Source organism: Mirounga angustirostris, unplaced genomic scaffold, assembly GCF_029215605.1.
Source record: "Mirounga angustirostris isolate CCGP_5_RB_7025 unplaced genomic scaffold, mMirAng1.0.hap1 SCAF_11, whole genome shotgun sequence".
Classification (NCBI taxonomy): domain Eukaryota; kingdom Metazoa; phylum Chordata; class Mammalia; order Carnivora; family Phocidae; genus Mirounga; species Mirounga angustirostris.
Window position 1 is genome coordinate 84,871,025 of NW_026991719.1, and position 14,543 is coordinate 84,885,567.

General features: G+C 38.7%; 1 protein-coding gene across 1 annotated transcript in view; it reads left to right on the forward strand.

The window, feature by feature from the left end:
• Positions 1–340: 340 nt before the first annotated feature.
• IL1RAPL2 (interleukin 1 receptor accessory protein like 2) overlaps positions 341–14,543 on the forward strand; it is a 639,368-nt gene continuing 625,165 nt past the window's right edge. Inside the window, exons 1-2 of the mRNA XM_064573611.1 lie at positions 341–395; positions 4,192–4,465. Coding sequence (XP_064429681.1) covers positions 341–395; positions 4,192–4,465 — 329 coding nt within the window. The remainder of the gene's footprint in view (positions 396–4,191; positions 4,466–14,543) is intronic.

Consider the following 14,543-nt stretch of genomic DNA (forward strand, 5'->3'; position numbering starts at 1 on the left):
TATTCATAAGACTTAGGAGTGAACAGAGAATGGATAATTTAGAAATAGGAGGTATTTTCTGATGGAATGACAAGAATATTTATAACCATATTGAGTTACTGTGAAGCAGAGAACAAGCAGCATTCACTTACACTTTTAATGAGCTTGTGCTATAGCAAGCTTCACTTCAACTGTAGAATTTCACTGTTTTGGGGTGGGAAAGTGTTTTCCTTCTTGTAGTGTCTATTTACACTTGTGGCTGGTCAGTGAAACCCAGTTCTCCAATCACCTGTGGGAGAAGCTGGACTGTCCAGAAACCTCTTTTCTCAGGAGCTCTTTGGGCGCTGGAGTTGTAAACAGAATGGGGCTGGATCACTCTGGATTACAGGCCTGTGCTGATGAGATCAAGCTTGCAGGTTGGCTTCCTCTGTGGGCTACTCAATTCCACTATGTCCCCAACCTGGCTATAGTCTGCACCTTTGTCAGCTGCATCACAGATCCCTATTTGCCAAATATGTATAGTGTCAACGTGTGAGGGGCCCTGAAAGTGTGGCATATCATTGCCAGCTCCTTCTCATGAGAGAAATGTGACTTGCACTGGTGACTTCTGGTGGCACCATCTTTAATTCCTGCAATGACCTTGGCTAATCGAATTGTATGTGACCTTTCTCCTCCTCCTGCCTTTTTGTGACCCTCTTACACCTTTCAGTGCTTCTCTCTTAACCTCACCGTTTCGGTCCCTTCCTGCTGCCTAGCCACCTGATTTTCCAGGTCTCTTACGGCAGTACATCCTTCTTAGTTGCTTCACTACTCCCAAATTTAAAAAATGAATGTACTATATCATATTCTTTTTTTCTTTTATTTTTTATTATGTTAATCACCATACATTACATCATTAGTTTTTGATGTAGTGTTCCATGATTCATTGTTTGTGCATAACACCCAGTGGTCCATGCAGAATGTGCCCTCCTTAATACCCATCACCAGGCTAACCCATCCCCCTCCCCCCTCCCCTCTAGAACTCTCAGTTTGTTTTTCAGAGTCCATAGACTCTCATGGTTCATACTATATCATATTCTATCCCCTCTTGCTCTACTACTCTTTGTTTGTTTACCTAGGAATAGAAATCCAAAAGAAATAAGTCATACCATCATGTTGGAATCTAGTAGTGGTCCAATACTCTCTAGTTATAAGACTACAATGCCTCAACTAATGAGAATGGATTTCTACTGATGAAAGTTCGGTGTGGGAAAATATTTGGTGGCACATGGGCCTTCACGGATCCCTGATATCATACCCTTTGTCTACTTTTGGGGAAGATTCCCTCAGGTTTCTTGAAATACCTTATATTGTAAACTTGTGAATACTAAAGGAAAAGAATAAAGGGGATAGCATTGGGAAATTGTTTTCCCCATTACTGCAGATCTATTTTCTGCCTAATGACTACCTTATAACTAAATAATTCCTCTCTGCTAGCTAAACAAAAGAACAGAGGAAAAGGAACTATGACTCTATTAAATCAAATACATGTTGCTCAAATAGTACTTAAAAGGAAATGAATTCTCAGTATACTCTCAAGGTCTGTATGATAAAGCTAATTGTAAAGGCAATTAAATGTCTTCAGCTGCCTTTGAGCATGATCGGTGTGTCTCAGGAGCAGATATTTTGATTATCTTCAGTACCAACCATGTCCTGTCACTAATAGGCCAAACCAGCCTGTTAACATTGTAAAAGGGAGATTATACAACAGATCGTTTAAAGGAGGAAACTAAAGGGATTTAGGGAACAAATGGAAAAAACATTCCAAAAGCTTTTTTTTTTCTATCAAGTAGGTAATTATAGAGGTTGAAGTTACTTCACTAAGCCAAATTTGTTAATTCAAAAACACTTGCTGTGCATCTTAGGGTTAGGGGAAAAAAACTGGACTATTAAAGAGTCTTTTTAAATTATCCCCAGGTTTTTGTTGTTGATGCATGGGGACAGTGTCACAGACAATCCATAAAGAGGAATAATATAAAATTCATTTAAAGATGATAAAACAATAAATACTAAAATTAATCCAGAAATGGATTGCCATAATTTACCATGACCCAGAAGGTTTAACTAATGCAGATCTCTCCTCTCTATTATTGACAGTTATGAGAGTGACACATGACAGGTAAACGACCGATACCAGGGAGTGAATAAAAAAGCCCCCAAGAGATAGCTAGTCATAAGTACTTAGTCTAATCCCATTGTACCTTCTTGGCTTCAACAGTGCATAATGGTCATCAAAATCCATAGTGGTGAATCCGGTGCCTTCTGAATCCTCAAAGAAAGTTCAAATGCCCTTCACTATAAATTTAGAATGAGTTATTTATTTGATTATTAATTTATTTCCAATGAATATTTCACATACATAAGAGGATTTGAGGCAGCTTATAATAAAAGCCCATATGTAGCAGGGCAGTAAAAAATGGAAGTCAGAAAGAGAGATCAGAAACTACAGAATTCAAAAACTTTCTTGGGCTGTAGACCCCTTTGAAGATCTATTAAAGAGCTGTGGAATATCTCCCCAGAAAAGTATAACTATGCAAATAGGCACAACAACCTTGAAGTCTATCCAGGCACCCTCCCCCTGGGTGTCCTTGAATCCCAGGTCAAGAACCCTTGTATAAAGAAAGCAAAATCTTGAGGTAAGGTAGTTATTGCATTTGGGGTTGCCTGGGTGGTACAGTCAGTTAAGTGTCCCACTCTTGGTTCTGACTCAGGTCCTGATCTCAGGGTTATGAGATCAGCCTGGAGTTGCTCCACACTCAGCATGGAGTCTGCTTAAGAGTCTCTTCCTCTCCCTCCACCGCACTCTCTCTCTCTTTCTCTCTCTCTCTCTAAAATAGATAAATATTTTTTAAAAAAAGATAGTTATTGCATTTGAATATTGCATTTAGCCCTGAGCTTCTAGTCAACTGAGGTTAAAAGATAAACACATGGCTACAGAGTTCTCAACATCTAAAAAAGGAAGCAGATCAGTTTACAAAATTATAAGTGAAACATGTAATTTTAAAATGGCAGTGTTTATACAGTTTATGAAAGGATTATTTTATAAAGGGTAATCAAGTAATATAAAGGGATGTAACACAATTTGATGAAATTCTTTGAAATTAAGTAATTGGAGGTAAAATATCTTTGCTAATTGTGTTGATTAGCATATTAAATTAGCCAGTATCTCATTTCCAACCATTCTGGAAAAGAGGGAATTTACTGCATATGTTTTTCTTTAATGGTACACTTACCCACCTAATAGTATTTGGTTAAAGCTGACATTAATATAATATATTCCCATGAGCTAACACCAGCTGAACAGCAAGGGAGGCCTTAGGGTATAAAAAAAATCGAACTGTGATTAAATATCTGCTATTAATAGGTCATACCATGGAAAACTGGCATGTAGAGAATGGCAAATAATCACTTTAGGTGCCTACTGCTTCCAACTTTTCTCAAAGGCAAATAAATAACACAGTCGTTCCTGTCACAATTACAGGCAGAGGCAGTATAGGCTGGGGGTTAAGAACACAGTCTGTAGAGTCAGAGACTGGTTTTCTACCACTTACTAGCTGTGTGACCTTGGGCAAAGTCACTGAACTTCTCTGAGTCTCCGTTTTCTTGTCTGTTGAATAAGACTCATAAGTGAATCTCAGGGCTGCTCCTAGGTTGTACAAGGGTCCCCTGGAAGTATTTCCTTTGTGGGGCTCCTGTCCAAACAATTGGAGTCACCTAAAATCTACATGTCAGTGTCATCCTAGCAATCCAATCTCACACAACCCTGTGAAACCAATACCATATGACTGGCAGGAGTAATCCATTTGCCAGGCTACTCTGCTGGAATTGGGACCTAGTGGTGGGGCCCCAGGACAAGCACATAAGCACCAGGGCTGGAGCTCCTTGGAGGATCCAGTCAACTCCCCGCAGAAGGTTACTGTAGGGAACTGGAAATTCCCCTGAGGCACAGAGCTAGAATAGGGATTCTGACTGGCAGGCCCAAGGAGGATGCTGATCTATCTCAAAGGATCACTGGGAAGATTAAATGAGGTAATCTATGTAAAGCACTTGGCATGCAAATTCTGTGAAGCCTGGCTCACAGTAAGTCCTCAGTACATGTTGGCAATGATGGTTGCTCTTCATTAGTATTAGCAATGCTCACTGCATTTCATGCCCAATCTGGTTTTCTTTCAGTGGATGGCTGCATTGACTGGTCAGTGGATCTCAAGACATACATGGCTTTGGCAGGTGAACCAGTACGAGTGAAATGTGCCCTTTTCTACAGTTATATTCGCACCAACTATAGCATGGCCCAGAGCACTGGGCTCAGGCTTATGTGGTACAAAAACAAAGGTGATTTGGAAGAGCCCATCATCTTTTCAGAGGTCAGGATGAGCAAAGAAGAAGATTCAATATGGTTTCACTCAGCTGAGGCACAAGACAGTGGATTCTACACTTGTGTTTTGAGGTGAGTGCTGCATGAAAATGTTGCTCAATACCATAGCTGGTAGTCTTTTGATTGGACCTGGAGTGTATAGAGGTGTGGCTCACGTTATACGGTGGATATATTGAAAGGTTGCAATGCATGTAGAGCTTCAGTAAATTCAATTCTGATTATTTGTTGGAACTAGACAGTAAATTCTTATCAAATTTCAGAAAATGGGACTTTTTTTTTTTTAAAGGTTTTATTTATTTCACAGAGAGACACAGCGAGAGCAGGAACACAAGCAGGGGGAGTGGGAGAGGGAGAAGCAGGCCTCCCGCGGAGCAGGGAGCCCGATGCGGGGCTTGATCCCAGGACCCTGGGACCACGACCTGAGCCGAAGGCAGACGCTTAATGACTGAGCCACCCAGGCATCCCCAGAAAATGGGACTTTCGTTTACTGTGTATGCTCATATAATTTAGAAAAGTTTGTGATTCATTTCTTCCTCAACTCACCCCTACCTTAGGGTCTTATATTAACAATTGTATTTTAATAGAGCCAGTTGGCTCAATGATCTTAATATCTGACCATAAAAATGGCCTAAAGTATCATTTAGGCCAAGGTCTCTCTTTTTTTGTTGATGGAAAATAGCTTCAGATGCTACTGGGAGATCTCTTAGCAAATGAGCTACTGTTGAAAGTTTTCACATAATTTGCAATATGAGCTTGAGTCCACCGTATCTAAATATTCAACATGGAACCCTGTAAACACATGGTCATCCTGAGTTCCTAGGTCCTTTACAGGGAACATATCACAGATATAATTCATTCTTGCAAGGAGTTTACTGTGAAAAGCAATCTGTTTTATACTTTGGGATTCTACAATATGTCCTTCCTTCCCCTCTGCCCTGGTGCTAGAATCTAGGATCTAGAATCTCAGATAGAGACTGCATTAGGTATTGAAGTAGATAACTGAGATGACCTTTAAACCACTTTTCATTTCTGCCATTTTGGGAGTCTCTGATCTTGCTCACCAGGGACTTACACTCTATTATTTGATTTTAACTTCTTGGAAATGCAGACCCTTCCTATTTTTGTCTCCTGTGGACTTTGATGCCAAAGCTATGTGTCACCTCTTCATCAAAAGCACTTCGAAACCCCTGGTGAGGCCTCATTGTTCAAAAGGCCAGGAGAACAAGGTGGTGTATAAATAATCTTCCTGATGCTCTAGGCATCACTTTTGTACTTGTGTGTTTTGAGGGGGGAGTGTTGGGGAAGCAAGTGGTGAGTTTAGTTTCTGTTTGTGGTGGGCAAAAACGCCAGGATATTGGCAGAAATTCTCATCACATCCTTAGTGATAATCAATATTTTCACCTACTTGGGTATCTCTTGGCAAAATTGAGAAAAGGATGGTAATTCGGCTTCAGTGACTGACACTATATTCTTTAGGGTGCTGCTACTCTTTTCCTGCTTACCTCCACTCTGCCCCCCACCCTCATTAAATCTGGTAATCTAAAATAGATCCCTTTTCCTCCTTCTGATTCATTTGCTTTTTTGTTTTTTTGTTTTCATAGATTTAAAATTTTATTTGCAAAGCATCAATTCACTATATAGATGTTCTGTACTGATAATGAATTATCAATTTAATTATTGCTTATTTTCCTTGCCCTGCTTATATCCCCATACTTGCTACCCCTCTCCTCTTTTCTCTCCTCTAACCCCATTCTCCTACTCTGAGCAATGTTAATAATCTAGTGTGTATCCCTGCATGCCTTCTCCCTATTCTTTGAAATATATATATACATGGGGATTTTCTCCTCATTGTTTTGCAAAATAAAAGAAGAGTTACATATTTCTCTGCATTTTCTTTTCTTAGAAAAATACATAGTGGGAATCTTTCCAAGTCAACTGATAGAGAGTTCACTCAACCTTTTAAGTATATAATATTCTGTGTTGCTTAGTAGTGTATGATACCACAATTTGGTCAGTTATTTTCCTATTTATTTGCATGTATTTTGTTTCCAGTTTTTTGTCCCTATAAAATGTGCTGTAATAAAAGAGCCCTCCATTTGCTTTTAAATAAACTTATAAATTTTAGAACAGTTTTAGATTTATAGAATTATTGCAAAGAGAGTACAGTAAGTTCCTGTATGCCCTATACCCATTTCCCCTTTTATCAACATCTTACATGATTATGGAACATCCATTACAATTAATGAACCAATAGTGGTACATTATTATTAACTAAAGTCTATACTTATTCAGAGTTCCTCAGATTTTCCTTAATGTCTTTTTGCTATTCTAGGATCCCATTTGGGATAACACATTACATTTAGTTGTTAGGTCTCCTTAAGTTCCTTTTGGCTGTGGGAGTTTTTCAGACTTTCCTTATTTCTTAAGACCTTGACAGTTTGAATAGTACTGTTCAGATATTTTGTAGAATGTCCCTCAGTTGTGATTTATCTGATATTTATTTCATGGTTAGATGGGGATAATATGTTTTTTGGGGGAAGACAACAGATGTAAAATATTCTCCTTATATCATATCAAGGATACAGAGTTTCAGTATGCCTTATCACTTTTGATATTGACCTTGATCACCTGGCTTGAGGTAATATTTTTCTTTCTCAACAGTAAAGTTACTTTTTTCCCCTCTTTTTTTCGTACTCTTCTCTTTGGAAGAAACTAGTTATTCACAGGCCATATTAAGGAGTGGGGAGTTATGCCCCACCTCATCAAGGGCAGAGTAGTTACATAAAATGGCTTATAATTCTTCTGCATAGAATATTTGTCTCTTTACTCCTATTTATTTAATCAGTATGGACTCACGGATATTTATATTATACATTAGGTAATAATCCAATGCTACTTTATTTTCTAGCTCAAATTCTTCTACCTCTGTCCATCGGGAGTTCTTTCGGTTGGCGTATCTGTTCCTTTGACATAACCTCATTGTTGTGTGTGTGTGTGTATCTGTATGTGTGTATGTGTGTATTTTGAGCATTTCTTTATATTTCAGCACTATAAGATGCTCCAGGCTTATCTTATATATTTCCTGCCTCAGTCCTAGTCCTGGCCCAGCCACTTTTCCAAGGAGCCCTCATTCCTTTTATGGAGAATGGCATTAGAAACCAAGATTTCCATGCTAAGTATGCTCATTGCTACTGGGGTGTGATTGCTTTTAGGCCTTCTCAGTTGACAGCCTATTTGCTTTTATTTTTTAATTTTTAAATTTTTTTAAAGATTTTATTTATTTATTTGACAGAGAGAGACACAGCGAGAGAGGGAACACAAGCAGGGGGAGTGGGAGAGGGAGAAGCAGGCTTCCCGTGGAGCAGGGAGCCTGATGTGGAACTCGATCCCAGAACCCTGGGATCATGACCTGAGCTGAAGGCAGATGCTTAACGACTGGGCCACCCAGGTGCCCCGCCAATTTCTTTTAAACAAAGCCTTGCAGTATTTCATGCACAAGTGGGATTTCTCAGGGCCCCTGAAATCCTTCCCTGCAGGTGGCCCTCTCTTTCAAGTACACATCAGATTAAATTTGTATCTATTGTAGATATCATCTAAGTCAGTGGTTCTTAACTCACATGTAGATCAGTAGAAGAGAAAAGGATGATATCACACTGAGCAGAGGCTTAGATTCATGTAGTAGATCTTTTATTCATGCAGTAGATCTTAGGGAGTGACTGGGATTGATGGGGTGGGTGAAACTTGAATATCATACCTCATGTGTGCCTTGGTAAGAAAAAAAAAAGTTTGGGAAGCACTGTTCTAAAGGAAGCAACAGTTGTTTTGTCAAATCAGAGATAGAGATAATCTCTTTCAGAATGATACAAGTCATGTAGCTGGCATTTGGCTGTGTATGTTTTTCAGATATAGTACTAGCCACTGACTCCAAATATGTGCCAAGTGAGAAATTCAGTCCATATAGGTGATTTTATGCCATTATCAAGAGAGTGACATTTATAGTGAAAAAGGCTCTGAATTTGACAATATCTGTATCCACCTAAAATCCCCAATTAGATACCGCTTTAAGGTAATTATAGATGATTTTTTTCTATGCATTATTGACCTCATTAAAAATTAGTCTGTTAATTTCAGTGTGTTTCAAAATGCAGATATGAAATATTTAGTAATATTATTCACCCATTTGAATCATAGCAAGAGAAATTTACTGTTTGTGATCTTTCTGTAGCCAATCACTTATTTTTATGTTTTTTCTTTGGCCAGTCTCAAGAGTGGTTAGTTGAATTTCTCAGCATGTTAGTGAAGGGTTATAGTAATAGAGAAATGATGGAGAAGTGAGTCATATTTTGAGAGGCAGTGCCAGTCCAAGAATTACTGTCTCCCTTGCTTCCCACCTGAATCTTTTCAGTGGAGGCACTTAGTAGGATAAAAATGACAAGACTAATCTTATTTGACAAAATCCCACATATCACTTTGCCAACAACTTGGAACAAGGGATGATTTAAGCTGTGGATGAAGACAGATATATTTATATAATCCTGAATTTAATTCATAGGTAATGAAAAGAATGACTAAGTATTATCAAACATCTGTAGAAACCTGAGCGTTTGGGTATCACAATGGCCAAGTGAAGTGAACCAGTTAATAGCTTCAAAAACCATTATGACCATTTATCTCTCCAACAAAGTAAACAGAACAAGGAGCCCCCTTCTTAAATGGGAACATAGCCCAACTATTTTTGGTCTTTAGTAATCACTGAAATAAATGAGGTTCTCAAAATCTGAATGTCTCATAAACTCTTTCTAAAGCATTCCTTAGTGCATTTATCCAGCCCTGAGGCATGGCACTTGCCTTGTTATTCATCACATTTTAGTGATTATTACTCCAACAAAACAACATCATCAGAAAATTTGAGGCAGTACAGGTATTTGAAAGAAGAAATGTAGCATGTTGCTAATTATTGAATCTGTACAACTAGTATGTGAGGGTTCATTATATTGCTATTTTTATTTTTGAGTATGTTTGAAATGTTCCACAATGAAAAAGAAAATAAATAAATATAAGTGCACAGTAACTTTGCCTGATTTTAATGGCCCAGTTGGTTAAACATCTCATCTGCCTTGGGCTCAGGTCACGATCCCAGAGTCCTGGGATCCAGCCCCACATCAGGCTCTCTGCTCAGTGGGGAGTCTGCTTCTCCCTCTCCCTCTGTGCTCTCTCCTTCTGTGTCCTCTCTCTAGCTTTCTCTCAAATAAATAAATAAAATCTTTGAGAAAAAAAAGTCTTCTCAACTCCACTTCCCCTGCCAGCCACTGCCCATTTCCTTGCTTCCATTTGCAGCAAAACTATTTAAAAACAAAACAAAAACAAAACTGCTGTCTTTAGAGTCTTGATTCTCTATTAAACCCATCCCAATTAGAATTTTACTTTCACTACTGCACCAAAATTGCTCATATCAAAGTCTCCAATGCCTCAACAATGCTAAATCCAATGGTCAGGTCAATTGTCACTCTTTCTTTTACTTAATCAGTGCCCTTCGCACAGTTGATCAACCCCTTCTTTTTGATATATGTTCTTTACCTGACTTGCAGAGAATTACACTATCCTAGTTTTCCTTTTATTCTATCAGTTACCCTTTCTTAAGTTCCTTAGCTGGTTCCTCATAGTCCCCCTTAATGTTAGGGGGGCGGGGGGTTTGGTCCTTAGGTTTTTTTCATCTCTATCCATACCTACTCCCTCCATGATTTGCTTATACAGTCTTACAGTTTTATATACTATCTGTACACTGATAACTCCAACACGTATACCTCCCAGCCCAGATCTCTCTCCTAAAATACAGAATCTTTTATCCAATAGACTTTTCAGCATCTCTGCTTGGTGTCCAAAGGAGTATGTCCTAAACCGAACTTCTGATCTTCCTCCTGTCTTTTCACAGGTTCCTAGAAAACAAAACATGAGGCAAAAGCTAATGTGTATTAGGGAGTATAATCCCAAGGACACAATATATTTATATATTTCCCTTTTATATATAATATATTTATAATCCCAAGGACACAACATATATGTATATATTTCCCTTTTCCTATAGGAAAAGGGAAGTGAGGCAGGGGAAGAGGGAGGTTATTTCAAGATAGTTGACCTAGGAGGAGAAATAGAGAATTTATCTCTCAGCTCCCATGTCCCATTGGTCAAGAGGTTATCCCACAGGGTCTTTTCTTTTTTTTAGATTTTATTTATTTATCTGAGAGAGACAGAGAGAGAGAGAGAGAACACAAGCAGGAGGAGGAGCAGAGGCAGAGGGAGAAGCAGATTCCCCACTGAGCAGGGAGCCTGATATGGGACTCAATCCTAGGACCCTGGGATCGTGACCTGAGCCAAAGGCAGATGTTTAACCGACTGAGCCACCCAGGTGCCCAGGTACCCCACAGGGTCTTAACTGCCTCAAACTTTGGGGATTGCACAGACTGTGCCTTCCATATCACTGCTATCACTCTGGTCCAAGCCACCATGTCTTACCTCTGTTGTTGCAATGACTTCTAATTGGTTTCTCTGCTTTTCTACATGTCTCCCTTCAATCTGTTCTTAATACCAGCAGTCATATAATGTTTCTATTGTACTCAGGACCTTCCGATGGCATCCCATTTCATTTGGAATTAAAGCCAAGACCTTACTAGGGCTTACAAGACCCTCTGACCTTGCTGTTTCTCAAACAGGTATACTCTCAGACAGGTATACTCCAGCTTTAGGGTTTTTGCACTGACTGTTACCTCTGTCTAGAATGGTTTATTCTCCTATAGCTACATGATTAACTCCCTCATTTCCTTCAATTATACAGTTTCCTCTATTTTAACCTTATCGATGCATCTTCCTTGGCTATTTTATTTATATATAATCCTAAGATTCTCTTCCACTCAGTCCCCATCCCCTGTACTCTTACCTTGCTCTTATTTTTTCCCGAGCAATTATAAACTTTTATGATATATATAATTTACCTATCATATTTATTGCTTATTTTCTATCTCATTATGCTAGGATTTAAGCTCCTTAAGGATAGAGATCTTTGTCTATTCTGCTCACTAATAAAGCTCAAGGGCCTAGAAAGTATATGGCACATAGTAAATGCTCTGCAAGTGATTATTGAATGAGTGAATGAGCTATGTCTCAGTTAAAGTTGGGCAGCCACCTGACATTCAAATTATTGTTACCATATAGGAATATAGGCCAAATATTGCCAGATCTTCTGATTTTTTAAAGAAAAACCTGAAATCTGAATATTTATATGAAATTTCCCCATTTTTTTTAATTTTCTGGGCTCCTCTTCCAGGAGTCCCTACTCAGATTCAACCAGTAGACTCACAGTTTACAAACTCTGTACTACTAGGTTTTGACTCCAATATTAACCGAGGGAGTAATGGTGTATTTTAGTTGTGTGACCTGTGCCTTGATTTCCTCACCTGGAAAATGAAAATTTGTTTATTCAACTTAAGATATTTTGAACACTTGCAGTAGGTGTTTGGCGTATAGCATTGAACAAGACAGATTAAAGTTCCTACTCGCCTGGAACTTACCTTCTAGAGTGGGGGAAACATACATTCACAAGACTATTTTGGGTAGTACTGATGGTCAGACTAAAAAAAAGTCATGTTACAAGAGTGACTGGAAGGTTGTTTTTGGTTGAGTGGTCAAGAAGGGCCTCCCAGAGAAAGGGACTTATAAGCTGAGACCCACATGGCAGGAAGGATCCAGCCTTGTGAAGATCTATGGGAACAGTGTACCAGTCAGAGTGAACAGCAAGTACAAAGGTCATAAAACAGGAACAGGCTTGTTATATTCAAGGAAACTAAAAAGGCCAGTCTGGGGAGAGTACAGTGAATTGAGGGAAAATAGTATTGGATAAGGCTGGAGAGGCAGGCATAGGTCAGATCCTGCTGCATATTGTGGGCCAGAATAAGAAGTTGATTTTTATTTAATCAGAGGCAAAACAGAGTGTTATAGTTCGTCCGTTTATTTATTTTTTTTTAAGGATTTTATTTATTTATTTGAGAGAGAGAGAACATGAGGGGGGAGGGTCAGAGGGAGAAGCAGACTCCCCGCCGAGCAGGGAGCCCGATGCGGGACTCGATCCCGGGACTCCATGATCATGACCTGAGCCGAAGGCAGTCGCTTAACCAACTGAGCCACCCAGGTGCCCCTCGTCCGTTTATTTTAAACTGGGGAATAACACGATCAGATTTCCATTTTTAAAAGATCACTCTGGCTGCCCCAGTGAGAATGGATTGTAGGGAGATAAGGAAAGAGACCAAGTTGGGAAGCAATTCTATCAGTTGAGGGGAGATATATGATGCTAAGCTTGGATTGGGGTGGTAGCTAAGGAGATGGGGAAAGTGAATGGAGCCAAGATATGTATTGAAGGATGACCTGACAGGACATACTGATGCACTGGTTATGAAAATGAAATAGTTGAATAAAGAATGACTTCTCTGTTTTTGACTTAAGCAACTGAATAAATCATGGTGCTCTTAACTGAGAGAGGGAACACTTGAAGAGGAACAAGGATAATAGTGTCTACCTCAGGAAATGCTGATGAGCACTTAGCACCAAAGCTGACATAGAGTAAGTGCTCAACACATTATCTCTTATTTCTATTTTTACTACCGATAAAACTATTACTACTAGCTCTGCTTTTTAGCCCTTATTATATGGCAAACACTGTGATAGTCCTCAGTAGCTCTGTGAAGTAGGTCATATTATTGAAGATGTTAAAACTGGTACTCACAGAGGTTAAAGAACTTGCCCAGTGATACATGGCTATCAAATGGTGGAGTTGAGACTTGGACCCAAGTCTGTGTAGCTCACGCACATAATCAGTTTTTTTTTTTTTTTTACTGTATTTTCTTTTATTACCTATCTTTACTGTTCTTCATAGGTATTTGTATATTACAACAAATGAGATATGCTTAATTCTTGCCTGTATGAAGTTCTGTGATTCTGCTTTCAGTTTCCTTAGTGTAAAATATCATCTGGTGATGAAGATGAGATTCTATTGATTAAAGATGGACAAGAGAGGACAGTGAAATAGAGATTCTTAGTTCATGATAAGTGAGGATCAAGTTAAAGCAGAAATTTCCAGAGATAAAACCAGATTACTTGTTTTACAGAGTTTGAAACCCTTTGTGATCATTTATCAGTTCCCAAACATTATGTAGACATGCTTAAAAGTTATTTCCCAAAAAATAAGAGATGGAGGAACCTTGCTGGATGTATATCCTTAACTGACTTTCTTTTGTCTGTTTACTCTGATTCGCAAATTTCCAAGATAGAAGATTCATGATGAATCAATTAGAGAAGCATATACATCAGTATATGACAAAGTGTTAGAATGAATATAATGAGGTATTATGAATGCAGGATTATGTTTTTCAAGAACATATTGCATGAAACCACTTCTCTCCATTCATCTTGAAGGTAAAATATTTCATACTGGTAGAAAAGTGGGAGAATATTCCTTCCTAACTACAGTTTTAGTTTGCTTTTTAATATAAGGGATACTTTTTAGATGATATCATTTCAGGTCTTAGGTATCTATTAGTCACTAAACAAATATTTATTGAGCATCTACTCTGTGAAAGGTACTGAAAAAGGCAGAAGTGAATGACAGGCCTCCTGCCTTCTAACAGATTAAAACAGGAATTAGGACATGTATACAAATTACAATCAAACAAGTAAAACTCAAATAAAAGACAGGATTCCATGTGGTTCAGCATATAATTGTATCCTAAGAAACAGTATAGCAACTAAACAATTTTAAAAGTTTGAATATTTAAGGATTTACTATAGTCCTTTGAAAAACATCAAGGGGAAGCCAATTTGTAATGCCTAGCAACATTTAAGATCAGCTTTTCAGGGCACCTGGGTGGCTCGCTGGTTAAGCAACTGCCTTCGGCTCAGGTCATGATCCCAGGGTCCTGGGATCGAGTCCCACATTGGGCTCCCTGCTCTGCGGGGAGCCTGCTTCTCCCTCTCCCACTCACCCTGCTTGTGTTTCCTTTCTTGCTGTGTCTCTCTCTGTCAAATAAATAAAGAAAGAATCTTTAAAAACAGCTTTTCATATTACTTTCATGTTCAATATCTCTTACACACTACAGCATCCCAG